The 25,354-nt window shown below is 43.4% G+C and overlaps 1 protein-coding gene across 1 annotated transcript in view; it reads left to right on the forward strand.

The window, feature by feature from the left end:
- Window positions 1–287: 287 nt before the first annotated feature.
- LOC134443888 (indoleamine 2,3-dioxygenase 2-like) overlaps window positions 288–25,354 on the forward strand; it is a gene marked incomplete at its 5' end in the record, with an annotated part of 33,083 nt that continues 8,016 nt past the window's right edge. Inside the window, 2 exons of the mRNA XM_063193422.1 lie at window positions 288–401; window positions 1,085–1,202. Coding sequence (XP_063049492.1) covers window positions 288–401; window positions 1,085–1,202 — 232 coding nt within the window. The remainder of the gene's footprint in view (window positions 402–1,084; window positions 1,203–25,354) is intronic.

Raw genomic sequence — 25,354 nt, forward strand, 5'->3', positions numbered from 1 at the left:
ATTGACTTGATAATTCATACATCTAATTTTCAATTCATACATCTCAATTTTACTGTTTGATTTACTTGATTAATTTATTATTACTCTTATTATTACTATTATTTACTTTAATTTATTATACTTCATGATGTACTTCATGAATTTAGACTTTATTTGACTACTTCTTTTTGGTTACTCCTATAGGCCTACTTCAAACTACGCCTTGTTGTTGCTCCACCCACTATTTTGTTACCTTCATTGACAATGACAAACTCCTTGAATCTTGAATCTTGAATTCATACTAACAGTGCCACCCCTGTAGGAATGTGGATCTGCTGTTCTACCTCCCTGGTGGCTCCACGGTACATGGCTTCTTCATGGTCAACTTGATGGTGGAGCTAGCTGCGGTCCCAGCCATAAAGGTAAGAACACTCACATGTCATGTGTGTGTATTGTCTGTGTGTACTGTATGCTGTGTGTGTGCGTGTGTGCGTGCGTGCGTGCGTGAGAGAGAGAGACAGACAGTTATTATTGTCAATGTAATTTAATGTTTTTAGTTAAACTGCACATTTTAGACTGGTCAAACGCAATTTCAAACTTCTGTGCCAACACTGTTACATAGGTTTTTGACAATAAAGTAGACCTGACTTGACTTGGTGCCTTCCCTCCAGAGGTCAAAGAACAGTTCCCTTCCAACACAAGTAACTTATTTGAGTGACAATTAGACCTGAGCACTGTATCCTCTATCAGTTAACTCTGCAGTGTTTTTCAGTAACAACACAGTCTATTTATCTCATTAGCTACAATGGAGTAAGTGGTGTAACCGCTATACTTCCCCTACTCCTTCATCCATGGCTGGGGTGCCCTTGAGAAAGGCACCCAACCCCACCTTACTCCACCTAACCCCACACTGCTCCAAAGACTGTACTCAATACTTGTCAATAATAACTGTAAGGTTAAAAGCGGCAGCTAAGTGTCACGTAATGTATTGATGTTGTTGTTTGTGTTTGTTGTTGATATGCTTGTGAATGATTAGACTGCCACAACATAACACAACACCACTAACCCAACCTCCAACCTGAACATGGTTGTCATGGCATTGCAGGCTGTCCCTCAGGTCATCAACGGGGTCAATCAAGGTGACGTTGCCATGGCAACCGAGGCTCTGAACTCCATCAGCGTGTCCTTGGATGACATGGTCGAAGCTCTCAAGTTGATGCACCGTGAGTGTACAGTAATTTACAGTATAATATAACATAAGAGAACATATAAGGTAACATAACACTACATAATATAATATAGTGACATTTACAACTAGATTGCATTTTCTCACAGAAAATGCTGGAGTATGCTTGCCCATCTTGCATTCGTTGCCCTTCATGCATGCCTTGCCTTTCATCCATGAATTGCCCTTCATGCATATGCTGCCCTTCATGCATACACAACATACAGTTAACCATCTACAGATGTTGTCACTTCAATCTGCTCACAACATTACCGTACCGTGGCAGCGTACCGTGGTCATTACACCCTGTGGCCATTCGGAATGCGGGGGGCAGTATAGCACTGCTTTTGCAGAGCAGCGTCTGCCTGTGTTTGTGCGTCTGTTTGTGCTTCCGTGCTTGTCCCTCCCCAAGTTTTAGTAGTAGTAGAAATACAGTCAGCAAATTGCATGTTTTATTTAGCATTGGGTATTTGATAGGGCATTTGATAATAACACAAGTGTGAGCCCTAAACAAGACCACCATGTGAATTTAAACTCGACTTTTTTTCTGTCTTGCATTCACCATCTCCCAATCCGCCCCTAACTTATTTCGCCACTATTCAAGTCAGGAACGGGTATCCTCAGGATACAGAGTTTGCATGCCTACAATTTGAACCAGTGAAGACAATTAAAACCGAGTCAATCAGACAGGAACACCATTGTAATTAAGTGTGTCCCGTAACGCCAGCATGAGAGAGATCGAATTTTAAATTTGGCGACGACATTCTGTCTTCAAAACTGGCATCGGCCGCTTCCAATTTAGGACCACCATTATTCAACCGTTTCCACAACCTCACTGATCACAGTTGCTTCATCTCTAACGCCAGGGCTAAGAATAACGAAAATAGCAAAACAGAGTAGGCTAATAAACCGTAATGGAGAGACTGAGGAGACATGAAATCAAGCGGCGGAGTTCGGACCATTTTGAGTGGACCGATGTCGCTTGCTTTGTGTATCAAGCAAGCCTGTCTCATTTGTGCGATGAGCACAAAAACACAAATTCGTATAGAACCTATATGTGTGTGAGTCAAACAGACATGAACAACATTGTAGCCTAATGAAGTAGTGCCCCGTCACGTCAGCATGAGAGAGGTGATTTTACATTTGGCGACGACATTCTGTCTTTAAAACTGGCGCATGGCGCTTCCTCCTATTGCAGGCTATTACCTGATCTACACTGTCGCTACCACAAAAAAACAAGGTAGCACAACTTAATACTATTACTAGCCTATATATCTAGTAAATAGTAGGTTGAAGACGGGGTATTATTGGTGCACTGCTTTTTTTGCGAAGCAGAGTAATCTGCTTCAGTGTAGCTCACATAGAGGTAGAAAATAACACTAGAGAGGACCCGCCCCCCTTTTTACAGCAATCTGTAGCGGCCATTATCTGTAGGTAGATCAGAGAACTGGAAATTAACGGAGAACGAGGCTCACCTCTGTCAAAAATGGCTTAATCATGTGAAAATGTCCACCAACACACTATACACGGACAATAGTTGAAGTGTGTTGCTAACTATGTTCATAAAAGATATTATTTGATTTTTAAATGTATTTAATCGACTCATATGATTTTAGTAGATATTTAGCCTGCCATTTCAAATCTGGTGTTTGATTAATGTGTTACTTCATATTCACACAGTTTTAGTCAATTTTTTGACAGGGGTGGGCGTGTTCTCCATTGACTTGCATTGCCCGAAGGTACCTACACTACCTACGGAAGTTAGGAAGCTCCAGCTGCCATTTCCCAGTGCTGTCGCAAATTGCTGTGTCCTCTCTAGTGTTATTTTCTACCTCTATGGTAGCTCATTGTACGTTGATCCCTCCCTCAGTTTTAGTTGGCTACAAGTGGAAAGAGTCAGCCAATTGCGTGTTGCACGTAACATTGGGCATTTGATAATAACACAAGCGTGATCCCTAAACAAGACCGGCAGTCGACTGTGTTTTGTTTTTATTATTCTGTCCTGCATTCACCGTCTCAATTCCGCCCGAACTTATAAGTGATGACTGTTAATTATTTCTGCACTAGCCTATTCAAGTCAGGAACGGATATCCTCAGGATACGGACTAATAGGTTGAAGACGGGTTTTTTTATTGGTGCTTGTGAACATTTCATCCTTTCAATGCACTGTTGTGTGCGATCGACGGGATTCCGGTTAACTGGGGATGTGATGGACTGCACACGTGACAAGACATCTGTTACACCAGGTGTGGCTAATCATCTGTGATTAGGACTGCAAATTCAGTTGTTTCGGTGGAGATTTGAACCAACAATATGACTGGGGAACTTTGACTCCTTCTTCGGAGGCTGGATAACCTGTCACGCCACGACATGTCACAAAAGGCTGTGCAGTGAGTCCCGTGCACTGCACTGCACTGCTGTAACCCACCCCCTCCCCCACAGACAAACATTCATGTTCTGAAAAGTTCAACACGTTCTGAAAATTTTAGCCGCTTTGCATTAAGTTTTCGAGCAGACACTTGTCCACGGTGACGCAACATCGAAAGAGAAAAGCAGAGACTGTTCACAAATAACTGAATAAAGATTTCATTTAAAAAAATCACAGCATTTGTATGAAAATGTGCTGGGTGACCACACTGCCTATCCAGATGCACATATAGCAACAATGAGAAAGAGAGGGAGAGACGGAGAGAGAGAGCGATTAGCGGCGTATATGTGTGTGTGTGTGTGTGTCGGGGAACATTTGAAGTGAAAAAACAACCCTCCCCCACTTCAGCGTCAGATGTTGGTGGTCTACCACAAGTCAATCCTTGTTTACCCGACTATCTTGTAGCCTAGTATTCATGAAGTTCATAAAGCCATAGCCTAATATCATTATATATAGGCTAAGATATCAAAAATCCCTCCGCATTTCTGCATTGCCTGAGTTCATAGGCTAAAACAACTTTATTTAGGCCTGACTTATTTAGCTTACTTTATTAGCCTTATTTATTATCGTATTTAGGCTTTAACGTAGGCCTATTTTACAAAATATCGAAAGAAGGAAAAGAAAAGACAGACAAGTTGAGGCTTACTGATCGTAGCCTATTACAGCAAATCGAACACTGCACTTTATGAACACACTAGCCTGAGGGCAAACATCTTGTTGGCACGATTGGGACCAGGCCATGCCAGGAATTCAACTACCGGGATGGGTGGTTATGGCACGCTTGATGTATTTTTTCCTCACCCCTGCATGCACGCACGCGGACACACAGGGTCTGGACATTCACCACCACAATACCATGAGCAAATGACTGAGTGCGGCTAAACATGCCTGTTGCATAGCGTAGCCTAATTATTCACACATCACGTCAAGTCACAAATTAGTAGTCTCTTGCAGTTGACCTATGCCAAATTACGTCCTCCTTGTAAGGCTGCACTAATTCAAACAGGTAGAGAAGTCGGCTTAGCCTATAGCCAAAGTCTATAAAATGTAGCCTATTTTTTGTAGTTTCCAATTATCTAGGCTATGTTTACGATACCGATTTGTTGCGCTACGACGGTGCTCAAGACAAGTTGGATCATAGTCATCTCAAGTGCTCCCATTAAAAAACGGCTGGGGTGTTACACCGGGAAGTCCGCCGTCTCCTCTTTGCTGCCTAAATTGTAACAGTTTAAATGCCTCATCTCCAAGCAGCACAATCGAACCTATTGGCTATCTAGCTTGTGAGTTTGGCTGGTATCCAACAAGACGAGTTAATTGGCATTAGGTCTTGCGAAGAGTGGAAAGAGTTACGTTACAGGCTACGTCGCGTGTGTGTGTGGGCGAGAGACGGAGAGAGAGAGAGGCGCTTCCCCGCAGAAAGAGCAGGCAATGTCTCCAAATATTAGACAAATGCAGCTTATTTTAGTTAAGTAGACATCAGGGAAGTATTTTGCTTAAAAGCAAAGCCAACCTGATTGGTTCATATTGCTCTAGCAGTGCGTGTCATTTACATCTTGCACGCCTATGTTCTTAAATAAATCTCTAACTTATAGCGATTCCAAACTTGTCCCCCACCCATCGCACAACGTGAAAGTTGAAATGTGTGTAGCCTATGCTTAAATACTGCCTAAACTGTAACAGTTTAAATGCGTCCACTCCAAACAGCACAATCGAAACTATTGGCTGTCTAGCTTGCGAGTTTGGCTGGTATCCAAAAAGACGAGTCAATTGGCATTAAGGTCTTGCGAAGAGAGCAAAGCGTTACGTCGCGTGTGTGTGTGGGCGAGAGAGGGAGAGAGAGAGAGTGAGAGAGAGAGAGAGGCGCTTCCCCGCAGAAAGAGCAAGGCGATGTCTCCAAATATTAGACAAATGCAGCTTATTTTAGTTAAGTAGACATCAGGGAAGTATTTTGCTTAATAGCAACGCCGACCTGATTGGTTCATATTGCTCTGAATAGCCACAGAAGGCTAGGCTATATTTTAATGGGTTTACGCGCGCGAGGTCATCTAACTGTGGTCACGCCAGGTGCTATTACGAGAGGAAAACTATAGCACGTTGGCAAACATTAAAGTCAGTTTAAGCCAGGCATATGATGAACCAGTTTTCTTGTTTGAAAAAACACACTTCCCGGTGCGCAGGGTGCATGCATGCCTGACTGACCCAGGTGAAATCGCATGCACGGAACTCCATGATTATGAGATGACATCGCATATATTTCCCAGCGCATATCACCGTAGCCTACAGTGAGACATTGTTCTTATGAAGCTGGCGGGAGACATGCATCCACAGTTGAAGGAATGTGCAATGATTTTGCGCTCACCCAGGCTCAAACACAATTCCTTAATGGCAAATCTACCCACTGTTGCATCAAACTTATAGATGTCCTCCCTGTAAGGCTGCACCAATTCAAACAGGTAGAGAAGTCGGGTTAGCCTATAGCTAAAGTCTATAAAATGTAGCCTATTTTTTTGTCATTTCTAATGATCTATGAAGTCTATACGATAACGATTTGTTGCACTACGACCGGTGCTCAAGTTGGATCAATACTCCCAAGTATAGCGAGCGCTCCCAAGTGCCACCTGGCGGTTGTTTGGGTACACTGCAGCTAGGCCCGGTACGTACCGAGGTAGATGACGTGACATTACCTCGGCAAAGGGTGTGCATTGTAGGGGGACCATCTGTAGATATGAGCTAACTTCCTGTTTGGTATGTACCATATTGGCAAAAACACATTTTCACTATCTGTACCGCTCCCCCAGTGGCCGTATTGCACTGAGTTCGGTATGTACCCTCTGGGTGTACTGGAGATCATGTGTGAGAAATTTCGTTAAGACCCGTCAAGGTGTTGCTGAGATATGAGCTAACTTCCTGTTTGGACGGTGTGTTTGTCTTTGTTGTCAATTTTGATTGGCTGCTGTGCGCCAATGCTTTCAGCTATTGCTCTGTAAATTTCAGTATAGGTGCAGAATAGTCCAATAGTAAACTTTGAAAAATTGTAGGACGATCAGAGAACAAATGTGGGCAGAGTATCATTTTTATTGATTTTTGAATATGTCAAAATGGCGGGGAATTCATAATAATAAATGTGACATCATAGGGTGCGTTGGATTCGGCTTGACCCAAGAATTTCAGCGATACCAAGCGTTTGATGAATTGAGGTCAATACCAGCCAATATGGTCAAAAACACATTTTTGCTTATTGTAGCGCCCCCTAGTGGTGCATTTGCACGAAAATCGTTACTTGTCCTCTGGAGATAGTGTTGATTGTGTGTATAAAATTGGGTTCTGACAAACGTAGCCGTTGCCGAGATATGAGCTCACTTTCTGTTTGGCGTCTCCACCGCCAAATTTGATTGGCTCCTATTTGCAGACGGTTTAATTAATTGTTCTAGGGTAGATGTATCTCAGTCCGAAGATGCCCGCATAAAATGTTCGTGACGATCGGTCAAAAATGGTGGGCGGGGCACCCTTTTAATTGATTTTTACAAAATTCAAAATGGCGGAAAAACTTTCCAGGAGGAAAATGACGTCATAGGGTGCGTTGTATTCGGCTTGGTCCAAGGATTCCAGGGATTTTTTGAATTTTTTGAAAATTGGACCTACGGTTCAAAAGTTACAGCATGACATGTACTTGCAACTTTGACCTGCTGGTGGCGCTACATTGTTCGAGGTATCCCAAAACAAAATACAAGCACGCATCGACACACCGAGCAGAACGTTCTGGTATTTGAACGGACTTTCTGTCTTGAACGGTATGGCAAATTTGATGGATTGTAGAAAAAGAATAAAATTTAAAAGAAAAAGAAACGGGGGAATAACAATAGTATGCTTGCCGCATGGCAAGCATACTAAAAAGGATACTAACATCGTTGAGTATTAGTTAAATATTTAGTCACAACTAGATTGCATTCTCACGGAAAAGAGGTGGTGAGGGCTGAAAGTCATAAATTCCTAGGCATGCAAGTAACATCAAACCTGAGCTGGAGTCTGAACACCACATCCATCGTGAAAAAAGCCCAGCAAAGGCTGTACTTTATTAGGATGCTTAGGAAGGCTGGACTGAATTACCGCCCTCTTACCCAGGCCTACAGAGGACTTGTAGAGAGCATCCTCACAACAGGGATCACTGTCTGGTATGGCAACATCACTCAGGCTAAAAGGAAGTATTTGCAATGAATAATCAAGACTGCGGAGAGGATTATAGGCACAGCACTTCCCTCCATGGACTCCATATATGTACAGCGCAGCCATAGGAGAGGAGAGAGAATCATTAAAGACCCACTCCATCCAGCTAACTCTCTGCTCAAACACAAGAACTGTACATACAAACTGAGGCACAGTAGAGTGGATAGCATTCCTACCAGAAAAGCAAGGTTTTTCAACAGTTTCTTCCCAGCAACAGTGAGGCTGATGGCAAAAAAAACATTTGATCCACCTTTTTCATTATTCTTTTGATCTCTTTGATTTTTATCACTTTTTAATGTATTTTATCTTCCTATTTTTTAATGTAATTCTATTTATTGACTCAGAGGGCCTGCACAAGAGTTCACATGTGCTTGGACTACTAGTTTATGCACAAATGGCAAATAAAGTACTTTGACCTTTGAACTTTGAAAGTGTTGTAGCAAAGAAAGTGGATGTAACCAAGAAGCGTCATTTTGTTTCCTTTCCGGTATCCACTTTATGTCGGGTGAACGCCCCTTTAGGAGACCTTCGGTTAGGAGACCTTCGGAGTCCTGAGGTTGAGAATCAATGAAGTCCCCTTAGCGCTGTAGATGGCGGTAGCGCACGTCTTGCGCAAACACCTCAAAAAGAGAAGAAGTAGTAGTCCAGGACCAGCCCTGTAGACCCGTTCGCAATTTTGAGTTGAGGGCGTTTCTCACTGGATTTGAGTTAGTGGGTTCCTGGACATTAAAAATCACGGAGGTGCTCGTCCACCATAGTGCCAGATTTTTCACAATATGGCCGCCAAATATGGCCGCCATCGCCTATGACAAAAACCTGTGTTTTTTACTTTTAAACTGTTTATACACATGCCATACATCAATTCTGACCAATTTTTGGAGAGGAAACCATTTCTGACAATTACATGAGGAGAATGTGACCTTAAAAGGTCATTGCCAAGGTCAAATTTGCTATTCTGAAGAATGTCAATAGACTTTCATTGTAAAAATGAGAAACAAATTCTCAATTATGGTATGAGCAGTTATTTGCTGATATTGCTATGATTATTTTGTGTCAGTATAGAGTCAGTATAGGCCTTGAAAGGTCAAGGTCAAGGTTAAAGTCAAGGTCATGTTCCAGGCCTTTTGCCTATTCCCACAGCAAAATCCTTCATATCAAGAACCTTCTAGCAACTTTTCACAGGATTGGTTCATGTTCACTAAGCACTTTTACAAGGGAGGATTATACATTGGCAGGTATCCAACTCTGATTATGCTGACAAATCATCCCTTTCTAGTACCAAGGGTTCACACTATGCAGCCTTATTACTGTTTCAAGATGCTTCAGTGAACAGACACCTTCAAAAGTCTCCAGTGTCGGGCACAGAATTAAGCCAAGCTGATGATATACTGCAGAGGAATTTACCATGCCAAGAGGTAGATGATCATGCAAAGCCAGTGGTTCGACCGGCCCTACCACCAGACATGCTGCTGCATCCTGAAAACAAGCAAGCAACATTACTGCATGTTGCAACTGCAAAAGGTTTATCAGGAAAGCATGAATTCTTGATCAGCCTGATTCGCTCTGGTGTGTCAGGAGGAGACCTTTTGATGCGGGCTGCTGTACACACACTTGTCTCATCTGCTGTGGTGCCAATGATGCGTGCTGGCTTCCTTCCTATAATACCAAGTCCCACTACTGAGTGTGCCACTGTCAGACACTGCCTATCCAACTTCCGGTGTTCGCAGACAGATGAACCAGGCATCAATGGCAATTTGGTGTGATGAGACAGAGCACTTCAAGGATCTCTTCCACTGTATTGGCCCTTTCCATTGGACGTGTGTTATTCTCAGATATCAGGGAAAATTGCCTCGAGGTTCTGGCCTGGATGATGCATTGATGCATACAGGCATTGCACACTTCACTGGCTTCAGTTGCCCAGAATTTGAGTTTGAGGCCTTGATTGAGCAAGTGGAGAGCTTGAATCAAGAAAAGTCAGAGCTCTGCCAATTCTTTGAGGTTTGGCTGGATTTGGCGGCCATCATTAAAAATGCTGTTGTCTCTGAACGAGAAGGAAAATGAATCAATATGTGGCTACCATAACGTCCTATGCCAATCTTTGCAGTACGTAACTGCATTAATTACCTATGTTATGGATCATGGTATCTTGAACAAATCAAGATTCTAGTGTTAACACATTCTGAGCTGTACCATTGCTTTTCTGTAGGTCAGTGGGTTGTGCAGGATCGCCATTGCTAGTTCTGTGCTGTGGGAGGTGACATAAAGGTTGAGCAGCATTCAGAGAGTATTTAAGGGTCATGGAGGACACTTTGTAGTAGGAGCCACACGCAATGTTAATGTTGCAGCAAAGTTTGAGCTCTTTCCATCAGATTACAATGATCACTGATGTCCTCAACTTTCTCACCAACAACACCACTTTGAAGCGGACAGAATGCCACCTCCAACATGCACTGAGCACCACTCCACGCCTTACATTCAACTGAAATGTGTCATTGTTGCTAGACGTTGTGGTTGATCCGCAGAATCCATACTCAGTGACCGTTAATGCACCCGTTCCACTGCACAATCTGCTCAGCAACCAGGTTGTCACACCTCGCCTGCGCAACCGTCTCCAAAACTTGCTTGCAAGCTTGTCTTCAGCTTATACAGGCAGGATAGGTTGGTTCTCATGAACATTAGATAAGTGGAATGTTTCAAAAAGGAATCTTCTGCAGTACAAAGATCAACCATAGAAGACACCAGCAATCATCGTAAAGGAGCAGAAGTTGGTCTCATCTAAACACATAGCTGAGGCACATAGGAGGATGGACATTGCTGATGAACGGGGCATGAGTATTCAGCAGATCTCATTATGTCCTTTCAGCATCACCCCTGTTAGATGGTGACCTTCCGTTGGTTGTTAACAAGTCAAAGCTTGTCAGTGAAATTGAGCCTCACCTTAATCTCACCCAATGAAGCTCTGAGTCTACTTATTACCCTCATGTTCGGGTAGACTTCATGTCAAAGATCCGTCAGATGCCTCTGGCAGAATTAAGGCACTGTCATCAATGCCATAATCAACTCAGCAATATCCCTCTGGTGACATCCAGAGCTCATCCATCTTGTGACTCCTACATTGAGATGCCATTGAAGAAAGGTGAGCGCATGGGGCGTACCAACTCAACAACAGCCGTTGACATCATTGGCATGAACGGACAAACACCCATTCCTCACCAACTTGATACAGGGATTAAAGTTTTCCGTCGCTATGACGGATTTCCGTCAACTGGATTTTCGTTTGGACGGATTTCCGTCCTTATAATTCATGTCAATTAATTTACAATTTTTACTTTCCAACTGAACTCAAATCGAGAGCACTCCTGGTCGAGAAGGGGAGGAAAGGTGTGTTTGGTGTACGGATTTAGTTATACACGCCACCACCGGTGGTGTCATACAACAGATTCACTCAGTAGTTTTGAGCCATCGTCTTCCGTGTTCCAAAAAAAACAAAAAAAAGTACACGAGCGGTCAAACAAATCAGTTGCGGCGCAGCGCGAGAGATTAAAAAACAAATAGCCAACTTTGTTGCTGATGGCAGAAAAGAAAATAAGTGTAATACTATGTCTTTAAAGTGCAATGACCATCATTAAACGAGTTGGACTGATATTCCAATATGGGCTAATAATAACGCATATGCATGGAATGCATAGCTGGAAGAAGGTAGGACACGTATGTTTCCATTACCATTGCACCTGCCGTGGTGGATAGTTAGAAAAAAAGAGAAAAGTTTACTTCGACTGCGCATGATGTCCTTTTCATGAAGGGTTTTCTTTTTAAGCATTGTGACTTTAACTAACATTATTCATAGCCCCAATGGGACGGCTCATTGGCAGCTAGCTAGGATATAGACCATGCGTAATACCATGCGTTTCATCCTCAAAGTTTAGCGCGTTTGACTGGCTACGTGTAGAACTAGCTCTAGTTGTCTTTCTGACAATTTACAGTCTCACCTGTAAACATAGCATATTAACTTTGTTGTTGTCGATATATATTTAAGAAATAAGTTAAAAATGGGTTGCATTTTACAGGGGTCACGGAGGCTATCCCTGGCAGAGCCAATATTTTATTTTTATGTCTTGTTCTGGGAAACAGTGTTCTGATGGGTGGACTCATGGTCAATAATCGCCGTTTCGGTGTTTGTTTCACTTTCAAGGCTTGTTGTAGGCTACTGTGATGCTATTTTTGCTAACTGGAACTAAAGTGTGCAGCAACAGTTGTGTGTGTGCTTGTTTTTGAGTGGCTCAACGTCTGTGCCCATCTTCTCGGACTACGATTCGTTTGAGTTCAGTTATTTGCGCACTCAATACTGATTGGTGGGTGATTTGCCTCGATTCGAGTGGAAAGTTACGCGACAAGCTTGGGAAAGTGTGTTACTTTCGATAGACGTATGTCTGTGACTGTGTCGTGTCTGCTTGTGTCGTGTCAGCTTGTAGGAGAGAACACGGGTGCGTGTAGGAATCGGGGACGTTTTTTAAATCAATGGTAAGCGTGTGCCTGTCACCGCACATCGAGAAGCAAAAAAGTACCGGTAGCCATAGGTTTTCAAAACGGTAGAACACAAGAGGTAGACTACCGCACCCTGTTTGTAAACGTCAAGTTATCTGTAACAGGATGAATAGTGAAAAACATACAAAATAACCAACAACTAGTTTTCTCCCTCTGATTGCTATGACCAGTGCATTATTTTTTAAATGTCAGAAATACTGCAAGCAATGCGCACCAGTGCTTTCACCAGAACAGTGTTTGCCCATTCTGATGGGAAAGACAAAATATAGCCTACTACTACTACTACAAAAAAACCATAATGGGATCACTGTATCAACGCATTGCAATTCCAAGTCAATAATTCTGTGATATCAGCTAGACCATTTTGAAGCAACACTCATTGTGAATCCATTCTGCATAATGTTGTGAACAATTCATAAACAATGGGTAGAAATAAGAGGAAATAACCAAAACATGCCCCAAATTGCAGTTCAATGTTTGCAGTCTGATATATCCATTATCCCTCCATTCTCGGCCAGTTCCAGTCAATCTGGTGGCCTAGGCCTGCCCCCTTTCCCTCTTTCCTTTTTCTTGAATTTAGAAATTGCCATCTGTAAACATAGCATTGTAGGCCTACATCTGATTGAGCACATCTGATCTAGTACCTACAGGTACATTCATACTGAGAGTGTATATAGGCCTACTGAGTGTATAATGGATATGCATTGTTAATGTGAAGTGTAAAGTTTTATGTTGGTTGAAGTTCTGATTTTGTGGCACTTTTTGGTATTACTGGCGCCCTCAAGACATAGGTCTATTCTGCTCTAGGCGACTGCCCTGTCTGCCTATGCCTAGTGCTGGCTCTGGCACCATTCCTTGCATAAAACCAGTTTTCGTTTCGTTATGAGGGCAAAGCCTGGCTACATTGGTTTTCGTAGGGTTACGGAGTGATACTCGATCGGGTACCTAACCGGTAAAAAAGTTCAGTCAGATGACTTTTTTTTGCTTTAATCCCTGCTTGATAAGTTCTGGGCCTCTTTGGAGAACAAGTGAAATCTCCAATTGTTAGTTCCAGACATTATTTTTTATCAAACCAGAGGCAATACTACTGTCATTGTCAGCCCTGTTGAGCCCATATTTCCAAGAACTTGGTATGCAGGAGATTTACCAGCAGTATATATAGCACTGGTTAGATGAGGAGAATCTAACCCCTCAATCAATTAGTCTCTCATCTTGGAGCGTCACTGGCAAAAACTGTGATCAAAGAACATATCCTGTAAGGAGATGATTGCATGAGTAGGGGGGTTGCATGAGGTTGGGGCTAAACATGCAGCCATGGTTTCTGATCCAGTCCAGTACTTGGTTAACTTTGGAGAGGCCAAAATATTGACCGAGTAAGATGCAACATTGGCTGAGAAGTACTTGGTGCGTGTCTGGGCTGGGGCCAGATCAACCACAACAGCTGTAATATTTGATGATCACAGAGAAGAAATGTACAGCAATGGTGCTGGAATCAATGCTCTCCCTCCCATCAGTAGTGCTATAAGAGGGCACATTTAGAGAGGGGCATTTCTAGTTCATAGAGTGTGCAACATACTTGCAAGAACCAAGGACCCCAAAATAAGGCATGAGCCTAAACAACATGGGTGACAGGAGCACACACCTGGCATACTCCTGCCATTAAAATGCCTGAAACCATTATCATAAGATATGATATAATAATGATAACATGATTTTTTGAGTTAAAATAAATAAATCACTACAATGTTACAATGTTCCACCTTAGTAAATGTGTTGTGTTTTTGGCTTAATTTAAGCCTAGGTCTTTATCATCACATTTATTCATTAATTATTTATGCTATGATGGTCCATCAAGTGTTAAGAAATATTAAATGTTAGAAATGTTAGATTTACATTAAGTGTCAGTTCCTTATTCTTAATAATGACTTAATGGGCAAGCACATGGCTGAGTTCTTCAGAATAGGGAAAAGACCTTGACATTGACATTGACCTTGACCTTTTAAGGACTATACTGACACAAATAATCATAGTAATATCAACAAATAACTCCTCATGCCATAATTGATCATTTGTCTCTCATTTTTACAATGGAAGTCTATTAACGCTCTTCAGAATAGCAAATTTGACCTTGGCAATGACCTTTTAAGGTCAAAATCACATATCCTCCTCATGTAATTGTCAGAATTGAATTCCTCTCCAAAAATTGGTCAGAATGTATGTATGACATGTGTATAAACAGTTTAAAAGTAAAAAAAAAACAGATATTTGTCATAGGCAATTGCGGCAATATTTGGCGGCCATATTGTGAAAAATCTGGCACTATGGCGGACGAGCACCTCCGTGATTTTTAATGTCTAGGAACCCACTAACTCAAATCCAGTGAGAAACGCCCTCAACTCAAAATTGCGAACGGGTCTACAGGGCTGGTCCAGGACTATAGGGGACAACGCCCTCTTAGGAGACCCAACTCGAGCACACGCTTTTGCATTGAGTGGGCGTGGTTTGCGATATCTTTGTTTGATTCAGTATTTTTGGTTGTAGCTCCGCGTTTTGGGGATATACTAAATGACATACATGGTATTTTAAATTGGCTAAGGAACACTGCATATGATAGAATTTTGAAAATCAACATGGGTCCAAGTGGGATTTGAACTCCCAACCCCCATATTGCTAATCCAGCACCTTTACCATTGAGCCAAGCAGCTGCCCGTCTAGAACAGTGTTTCCCAACCATCGGTACATGTACCACCAGGGGTACGCGAGCACACTGAAGGAGGTACTTGGAAAATTTTAATTTTAGCAAATGCATGGAGCATAGTCACACTGGGATAGAAAAAGTAATGTAAACACAAGTTAGGGGGTACTCGTGGCACAACAAAAGGGCTCGGGGGGTACATGAGACAAAAAAGGTTGGGAAACCCTGGTCTAGAGCATTCCAGCAAGACAGTGAGCATGTTTATATGCGCATCAATAAACCATTTATGATAAGGTTTTTGTAGTTACCGGTTTATTCGAGCGCTCATGTAGGTAAACTGAATAAGGGTAGATGACGGATAGGCAGCAAAAAACATTTTTTTCACAAAACATTGTTTATGAGGAAAAAAGTATATGTCTACGTAGTGCAGCAATTAATCTTTCAAAAAATCCAAGTGGTCACAATGTTGGTTTATTCATTGATTATTTATTTACGTTGATAAAGCAATTTGCTGAAAATATGTCCTTTGGTGTGACGTTAAGAAATAAATATATTAAGTAATGTAGAAATGGCTTGATGGAGTTTTATGAACATTGTTACACTCTTTTATTGCAATTTTTTAAAGTCTTAATTTAATGAGAAATTACCATTTTAAGTATTTTTTTTCCCATTAGATGTGAGATTATTAGAAACCTTCGAGGAAAAACGGGGATATCTTTCTTTTAAATGTTCAAAATTGTCCGAATTTATACTAACTTTTCAGGGACGATAATTTGTTCTTCCCTAATGCAATATTCAGTGTTTATCAAACATATTGTTTAGCTCAAACAAATATTTGAGCGTTTAAAACATGTCACACCGTAGGACATTCATGTCACGCTAAAGGACAGAAATGCAAAACTGAGCCAGAAACAAATATATCAACATGATTATTTTGTCTTGATCATAATATAATGTTATAGTCAATATGGACCTACACTTTACACTTATACGTTTTTGAATCATCGATTATCAGCCTATCGTAACTCTTAATGACAGCCATGCGGTCATTGAATGTAACCTGCAGAGCTCATAAGACTCATACTGAAGGGTGACCTTGGCATGATCATCACACTTTTGTAGGTATGCTATGACTGTCACACCATTGAACCTGTAGTGTGTAGTGGCCAGTGGTATCTCAAGCTGGACAGCACATTTATGCTGTATATTGAGCTCTCCACAGCATACTTTATTCATCTATACTCCTCTATATACTCTCTCACTGATCTTTCCTTCACTGTTACCGTTATATTTTATGGTTTCAAAGCACCATTAAAGATGGCCTCTCAACGTCATTTGATTAATATTGCTGTGTTCCCCATTGTTATTGAATGTGTTACGTGCTGGTCCTGTTTTAAAAAACGTTCTGGTTGCTTTGTTTCAAGCCGTTTTTGCAAGCCAGCAATGTGGCTTGTGGAGAAACGAGAGGGTGTTCCGTGTTTCTCGTGGAAATGCCTCTCTGATTGGCTCACTATTACTGCTCTCGTGGAAATGCGTCTCTGATTGGCTCAGTCCTCCTGTCGTTGGATAGAATGTAATGGGAAACAGAGTCGCCACTTCTCCGGGTTGTACTGCACTATAGGGGCGCCAACGGAGGCGTGCATGCTCCATTCAGGGCTGTGCTCTTTCGACAGTGACCCCTAGGCGAGCTGCAGGCACAGAGCAACCAGAGTGGGCTTGCTGTGTGGATGAGGCTTTGTGCTGTGTGTGTACCTGAGAGTAGCAACCAGCTGATAGCTAAGCTAAGCTAGATTTCGGGCCACCAGACGTTGCTTGTATTGAAAACAAGCAGAAAAAAATTACTCGACATGTTTTTAGAAAAATGGGTCGACATAAACCTTTGTGGGCAACGCCTTCTTTCGACGTGACGAAACACAGAAAGGCTTTCGTGATTCGCTCGTTTCTCTGCATTATTTATGTAAATTGGGAAACACCGGGAAACACAGCCAGGCGAGGTGACGCACCGCTATGAGAGCCTTGCAAGTGAGTTTAACTTGGGGTGACCGTCCGATCTTCAAAAGGAGTGAGTAAAACTGTGTTTTATCGGAAGTTGGCCTTTAATGACATTTTATATCATTTGACAGTATCTAAAATCAACAGCAAATATTCATCAACAATGCATCAAAGTATAAATTCCAAAGGCAAATAAAGGAATAAGTAAAGGAAGAATGATAGCGAGCGCTCTGAGTCTTCTCTCCAGATAGAAGGGGTGCATCTGGTTAATCCTTTACAGGCTTCATAGATACTTGTTAAATCCAAAGCACTCTCCTTCGAGTCAAGGTCCGTTATGTTAAAAACCCTTTATTTTAACATGGGGTATACAAACTTAGAAAACGCCGACCGGTTTCAGCCGTCTGGCCTTCGTCAGGGCGTGGTTAAAACTCAGGTACCTGAGTGACACAGGTAAATAAACTCTTGGGGGTCACATGGGTATGGGGAGGTTCAAAGCATTCACATTCGGTTGTAATGAAATAAAGAAAATAAAGCAGATATATAAGTTTGACTTATGGTCTAGCATAACACATAAGCATATAATATTGTCTGAAGTCGCATTTCAATCTAGGTAGTCAGATTATGAATAAGTATCAGCATATGGATCCCATAGGTGTGGGGGTATACACTGTTCCCACACTCTGTAAAGAGAAAAAAGAGAAGAAAAAAATATTGTCGTGTCTTTTACTTCACGTAATATGTGTGTTGCCTTCGGATGAGATTAGCTATCTGTGCTAGCTTACGTGCGCCAGTTGATTAGCCTCAGATCCTCGAGTGAATGCATATACGTTACTTACAGTCTCCGATGCGTGGGAATGACACGACAGGAATGCAGGTTGACGTTTAACAGTTTAATGACTGTTTGGATGATTACAACAGGCTGCAATGACACCAAACTCCAACGAGGAACTGTCCTCTCGTCGGGGCCCGTGGAGTCTTGTACGCAGCTAATCAAACAACTGAGCTCATGGAAGCAGACAGCCAATATTAATCACCAATGATCCAACTGCCCTCTAGAGGCCAAACATAACATTACACTTACAGTAGTCAATAGCTCCTGTTAAGTCTTATAACTGAACTAACACATTCACTACACAGCCCCCCTCCAAGAATACTGAGTCCCTTCAGTACTATTCAGGGTAAGTAGAGACTTAACGCATTTCAACTCAGAATTACTTGTAAGTCAAAAAGTTCAACTTAAACACATTTCAAAACATCATTACTTTATCTCAAAGATGACACTAATTATTAGTTAGAGTCCAAAGGTGACTAGGCATTACTGAAAGTCAAAAAAAAGGAACTACTGACTTTAATGATGAGAGTCCATTCATGCGTTGTACCACACAGGGGGGCGGACTTCACGACCTCGGGACGTGGTAGGATGCTGCAGGGGCGTTGCAGGGCCGTCAGCCTGGTCCGCTGGCACCGTCTCCTGTGGAGTTGGGCAAGCATTCTTGCGAGCCTGGCGGCGCCGTCGTGCAGTTCTTTGACGCCCGCGTCCTTCAGGTTCCCGTTCCTCTGGTTTCTCCTCTGTAGAACTTGAAGACTCCTTTGGCTGTCCGCTGGGTGCTCCATGCGATTCGACACTGGGAAGGGGCTGGCCCCTCTGGAGAATCTCATGCCTTTTTCGTCGCGTCCAGCCAGGTATCACATCAGAGGTATAGGGCTTCAGACGATCATGGTGCAGGATCTTTCTGTCTCGCGTCCCAATGACTTCGTACAGCACTGGGCCCAGGCAAGCGGAAACGATGCTGGGGCCCTTCCATGGTGGTTGCAACTTTGGACTGAATCCCTTTTTCTTGGTACTGTCCTTGACACAGACTAGATCTCCAACAGCATATGGTCTTCCTTTGGCCCTGACATCATAGGTTCGTTTCTGTCGTTCCTGGGCAGCTTTCAGGTGTTCTCTAGCAGTTTCTTGCGCCTCCTTCAAGCCCTGCTCCAGCTCGCTCAGGAACTCCGGAACCTCACCTCTGTCACTTCTGAGCTCTGCTGCACCTGACCAGATGTCATGTGGTTGGTGGACCTCCCTGCCTAGCATGAGTCTGTTTGGACTGAAGCCTGTGCTGGCATTCTTGGTGCTGCGATATGCTGCTGTGAGCAAGGGAAGATGCTCATCCCAGTTCTTTTGGTTCTGGTCCACATAGCAGCGTACCATCTGCAGGAGAGTTCTATTGAATCTTTCCACTTGGCCGTTGGATGCAGGGTGGTATGGCGTAGTTCTAGTTTTAGTTATCTGAAGAAGCTGGCATACTGTCTTGAAAAGGATGCTTTCGAAATTGCGACCCTGGTCGCTATGGAGTTCCAGGGGGCAACCAAAACGTGATATGAAGTCATACACAAGTCTTTTAGCTGTCGTTTCTGCTCCTTGATCGGGTACACCATAAGCTTCCACCCACCGTGTGAATTGGTCTATGATGACCAGAATGTACTTATTGCCGGCTGTGGATACTGGAAAGGGACCCAGCATGTCCAAATGTAGGCGGTCCAGGGGAGCTCCGGCTTGGTACAGTTGCATTGCTGCTTTTGTTGTTGGCCCGGCAGTCTTGCGTGTGGTGCAGCTCTGGCATTTCTGTACAAAGAGCTCCACATCACCTCCCATCCCATACCAGTGGTAGCTCTGCTTCAAGCGTTGTAGGGTTTTACCGATCCCCAGGTGGCCCCCTTGAGGTGGATCATGACAGGCCTTGATTAATTCTGTCTGCATTGAGGTTGGCACTAACAGCAGGTGACGTGGTTTTCCTCCATCTGCCCTCTCCCAACGATAGACCAGAACTCCATGGTGCAGCTCAAACTGTGGCCAGCAAAGCCAGTACTTCCTAGCAGCAGGACTTTCAAGGGACACCTCATCTCGTGTGGGCAGCTCTCCTTTTTCCATCCACTGATGTAGCTTGGATAAGACAGGGTCTTTGCGCTGCTCTAATGCCCATTCTTCTCGAGTTAATGGCTGAAGCCAGTTTGTAGCAGGCATGCCTGTCCCTTCTGTCACTGGATCTTTTAGTTGATATGTTGGATTTCCATCATCCTCATTTGTGGTTAGACGCCTGATTGCGAGGGGAACCACATCATCCACATCCTCAGTGAACTTGGCCCATTGCCGGTCGAGTCGTTGGCAGTGTGCACAGCCACGGCATGGTAGAGAGGCCACCTCTTGCCCTGCTTCATAGCAGTCACAGTCTTCACTTTCATCACCATCTTTGCGTGACATTCCGTCAGCATTCAGATGTCTCCTTCCTTCTCTATGCTCAATCTCAAAGTCGTACTGGCTCATTTCTTCCAACCATCTTGCTAATTGGCCTTGGGGATTCTTGAACCTGAAGAGCCATACCAAACTGTTGTGGTCCGTGCGCAAGAGGAATTTTCTCCCCAGAAGGTAATGCCGGAACTGCCGGGTGAATTTGATGACGGCAAGCAACTCCCGTCTGGTTACACAGTATCTCTGCTGTATTGGGGTCAGGTGATTGCTTGCATAAGAGATGACTCTCTCTTCACCCCACTGATTTTGAGATAGCACCGCTCCAATACTATGATTAGATGCATCTGTGTCCAAGATGAATTTCCCCTCATTAGTAGGGTATGCCAGTATTGGAGATGAGGTGAGCTTCTCTTTCAAGTGCAGGAAGGCTTCTCTTTGTTCCTCCCCCCACTCAAACTGGACTTCTTTTTTCAAGAGGTACGTCAATGGGCTCGCTAGTTCAGCAAAGGATGGGACGAACTTTCTGTAATAGTTACACAGCCCTAGGAAGGCTTGGAGTTCTTGCCTGCCTGTAGGGTGTGGCCAGTCCTGTACATCCTTCACAAGTGCTGAATTTGGTCGTATGCCTTCACCACTAACGACGTGTCCCAAGAATAGGACTTCTTCCTTGAGGAGTTGGCATTTTGATGGTTTCAGTTTCAGCCCAAAGCTCTGCAGTCTTCCGAAGACTTCAGTCAGGTGATCAAGGCTCTCTTCCACGTCTTTTCCTAGAATTATTATGTCATCCAGGTAAATCAGTAGCGTGTCCCACTGAAGGCCACGCAGGGCTAACTCCATTGCCCTCTGAAATGTCCCCGGGGCATTACACAACCCGAAGGGCATCCTGGTGTATTCGTATAGTCCATACTTTGTGATGAAGGCTGTCTTTCCACGGTCTTTTTCGTTTACAGCAATCTGCCAATATCCACTTTGTAGGTCAAGAGTGGAAAAGACTGTCGCTCCACCCAGCACATCTAAACACTCTTCAATCTTTGGCAGAGGATATGCATCCTTTGTTGTCAAGCTATTCAGATGCCGGTAGTCGACACACCAGCGCACACCTCCATCTTTTTTGCGGACTAGAACCACAGGTGATGCCCATTCAGATGACGAGGGAGTTATCACTCCTGCTTCTAGCATAGACTGGAGGTGAGCCTCTTCTTCATTTTGGAAGCCCAAGGGTGTTCGCCTTGCTGGTTGACGCACTGGTCTGGCTGTGCCAGTGTCTATCTGGTGTGAGACTGCAGAGAAGTAACCTAGGTCTGTGTCGGATGCAGCGAACAGGGACTGGTGCTTCAGCAGAAGAACAATCAGTTTCTCTTGCTGCTCCCCGCTAAGCATCTCTCCAGACGCTGAATACAGAGTTTGCACATGCTCAGGTAAGTCAGTGGCTTTAACGGTGACAACCCTGCCAATCTTTGGTGCACTTTCAGGGTCATTGTCTAGGCTGCATTCAATGTCAGGTTCAGACTGCAAAGTCAATTCATCTGAAAAGGCCTCAATCAGGATTCCAAGGCACGCACCTTTTCGCAACGCAGCCTTGTCTGGCGAGAGGTTGCACAAGCGGACAGGCACACGAGCATCCATGTTTGTGACGGCACTTCCTGAGGACACATTGTCGGTAATGCTGGTCGGCTCTAATACTGCAGGGATGCCTGGTCTTGGGTGCTCATGTGCCTCTACTAGCTTTTGGGCGTCTGCCAGCGTGCAAGGGTCTTTGTTCATTACTTCATAGGCTAGCTTTTGGTCTTTCAATCCTTTAAGAAAAGCATCTGCCGCTAACTGGTCTTGTAGGGACAATTCTACGCCAGGGTATGCAAGGGTTACTAAGCGTCTCACCTCCTCTGCAAACTCAGCAGATGTCTCTTTTGACTGGCGTAGTTCTCCAAGCTTCCTGCGCACAGTCGTTGGAGGATCTTGATGACCAAAGCGTTGAGTTAGGTGCTCTTTAAGCAGAGTGTAGTCTTCTCTGATGTGTTCTGGAAGGGAACACACGTAGCGCATGGCAGCGCCACGAAGACATTCATGCAGCTTGTCAACTCTTTCAGCACCATTCCATGCGTATTTGCGGGCTAGTCTTTCAAATGGCAACAAGAATGGCTCCCAGTCCTCCTTCCCGTCATATGTCGCCATTTTTGATCTAGGCCCATCGTATGAGGTAGCTGGACGAACATCAGCTTGGACGTGACTGTTGCCATAAGTCTGAGGGGTGGCAGCTGTAAGACGCTGTCGTCCTCTCTCCCTCTCCATACCTCTGGCCCTGTCCACAGCACCTGAATCAGACAGCAGCCGAGGGGGGCCTGCGCTCTGGGAGCGCTGCTGAATGACGTCCAGCTCAGCAGCGAATTGGTTTGTCGCACCACCAGCATGTGGAGTAGTCATGGATGTGGTTTGAGATACAGGTGAGTGTTGAATTAAATGTTCTTGAAGGCTGTGGTGAGCATAGCCATCTTGGGCAACATGTGATGTGCGACTTCGGGTCACCTGATCTGAATTCACGGTTGACACTCCCACTGTGGGCGCTGCAAGCTGTGGGGGTGCGCCCCTAATGGTTTGGAGGTGAGTGGCCAACCCAGCCAGGAGGGTTTGCTGCATTTGGTGAGCTTGCTGCTCTAACAGGACTTTTAGCCACGGCGGTGGGTCTGTTGGGTCTGTGGCTGCAGCTGCACCATCTCCATTCTGTTGTCCTTCTGTAGACATATTGGCTGGTGTTTTTTTTTTTTTTTTTTTTTAGTATGTATTTATTTTTTTATTTATTATGAATAAGGCGTCTTTAATGCAATTTTTGTACTTAGGCACTCCAGGCAGTTCAGTATGTTGCATATGATTTAGCAGATTTATTGTCCAAGGCAAGATGCAGTAGGTTTCAACATGAGTTTTTTTTTTAAGGCAATCTTATTAGGCACTCCAAGCAGTTTAGCAGGCTCAGTGCATATTATTTAGTTGAGTTATTGTCCAAGGCAATGTGTCATGAATCTTAATAGTTCCGAGATAATTCACACACTTTCGTTGTTATGCTACTTGCCGTTGTCCTGAACATTTATAGCGAAACTTTTTCCTCATTTGCAGCACCGCCGCATTCTTCCCTCGCGCGGGGAAGTTAAAACAGAGCCCTGCGAGTGATTGGAAATGTCCGTGTTGTCTTTAGGCAACGAATAGTACAGTCCAAAACTTCGTCAGAATGAAACTATTAACTGCCAGTTTACAAAGCACACTCTTATTTCGTTCCACTTCGCTTGAAAGATGACGGTAGCTTGCACTTCTGACACCAGTGTCGTGTCTTTTACTTCACGTAATATGTGTGTTGCCTTCGGATGAGATTAGCTATCTGTGCTAGCTTACGTGCGCCAGTTGATTAGCCTCAGATCCTCGAGTGAATGCATATACGTTACTTACAGTCTCCGATGCGTGGGAATGACACGACAGGAATGCAGGTTGACGTTTAACAGTTTAATGACTGTTTGGATGATTACAACAGGCTGCAATGACACCAAACTCCAACGAGGAACTGTCCTCTCGTCGGGGCCCGTGGAGTCTTGTACGCAGCTAATCAAACAACTGAGCTCATGGAAGCAGACAGCCAATATTAATCACCAATGATCCAACTGCCCTCTAGAGGCCAAACATAACATTACACTTACAGTAGTCAATAGCTCCTGTTAAGTCTTATAACTGAACTAACACATTCACTACAATATATATATATGCAGGAATTAGATATGTTAGTGGTGTGGCAGATAGTCTTACATTATTCTTCATATCCACTGTTCACACACTCTGTAAAAAACAATGAGGGAATTAGATAAGTTAGTGGTATGGCAGATAGTCTTACATCAATCATTATATGCCAAGTCAAAAAAACTTTATAGAAAAGGCCTAACGTCTATTTCCTCATTTAAACCTGGGTAGTTGAGGGCATCCAGATTATGAATCCAGTAAGTCTCTCTTTGTAGTAGTTTGTTGAGTCTGTCCCCCCCTCTTGTTGGTTTTTCTATATGTTCAATTGCTTCTACTTTTAGGAGACTGTCATTCTTGTTGTGGTGGGTGGAGAAGTGGCGTGCCATTGGGTAGTCCTTGTTATTGGTCCTTATGGCATATTTGTGTTCCGCCACACACCCACCACACCCACCACAACAAGAATGACAGTCTCCTAAAAGTAGAAGCAATTGAACATATAGAAAAACCAACAAGAGGGGGGGACAGACTCAACAAACTACTACAAAGAGAGACTTACTGGATTCATAATCTGGATGCCCTCAACTACCCAGGTTTAAATGAGGAAATAGACTTTAGCCCTTTTCTATAAAGTTTTTTTGACTTGGCATATAATGATTGATGTAAGACTATCTGCCATACCACTAACTTATCTAATTCCCTCATTGTTTTTTACAGAGTGTGTGAACAGTGGATATGAAGAATAATGTAAGACTATCTGCCACACCACTAACATATCTAATTCCTGCATATATATATATATATTTTTCTCTTTTTTCTCTTTACAGAGTGTGGGAACAGTGTATACCCCCACACCTATGGGATCCATATGCTGATACTTATTCATAATCTGACTACCTAGATTGAAATGCGACTTCAGACAATATTATATGCTTATGTGTAATGCTAGACCATAAGTCAAACTTATATATCTGCTTTATTTTCTTTATTTCATTACAACCGAATGTGAATGCTTTGAACCTCCCCATACCCATGTGACCCCCAAGAGTTTATTTACCTGTGTCACTCAGGTACCTGAGTTTTAACCACGCCCTGACGAAGGCCAGACGGCTGAAACCGGTCGGCGTTTTCTAAGTTTGTATACCCCATGTTAAAATAAAGGGTTTTTAACATAACGGACCTTGACTCGAAAGAGAGTGCTTTGGATTTAACAAGTATCTAAAGGAATAAGTAATTTGAATACACAATATTTATCTAGTCAAACAACAAAACAACAAAAATATGTACTACCAGTTGTTTTAAAAGCTATTTCTCAAA

The sequence above is a fragment of the Engraulis encrasicolus genome, unplaced genomic scaffold (assembly GCF_034702125.1).
Source record: "Engraulis encrasicolus isolate BLACKSEA-1 unplaced genomic scaffold, IST_EnEncr_1.0 scaffold_385_np1212, whole genome shotgun sequence".
In the NCBI taxonomy this organism is placed as follows: Eukaryota; Metazoa; Chordata; class Actinopteri; order Clupeiformes; family Engraulidae; genus Engraulis; species Engraulis encrasicolus.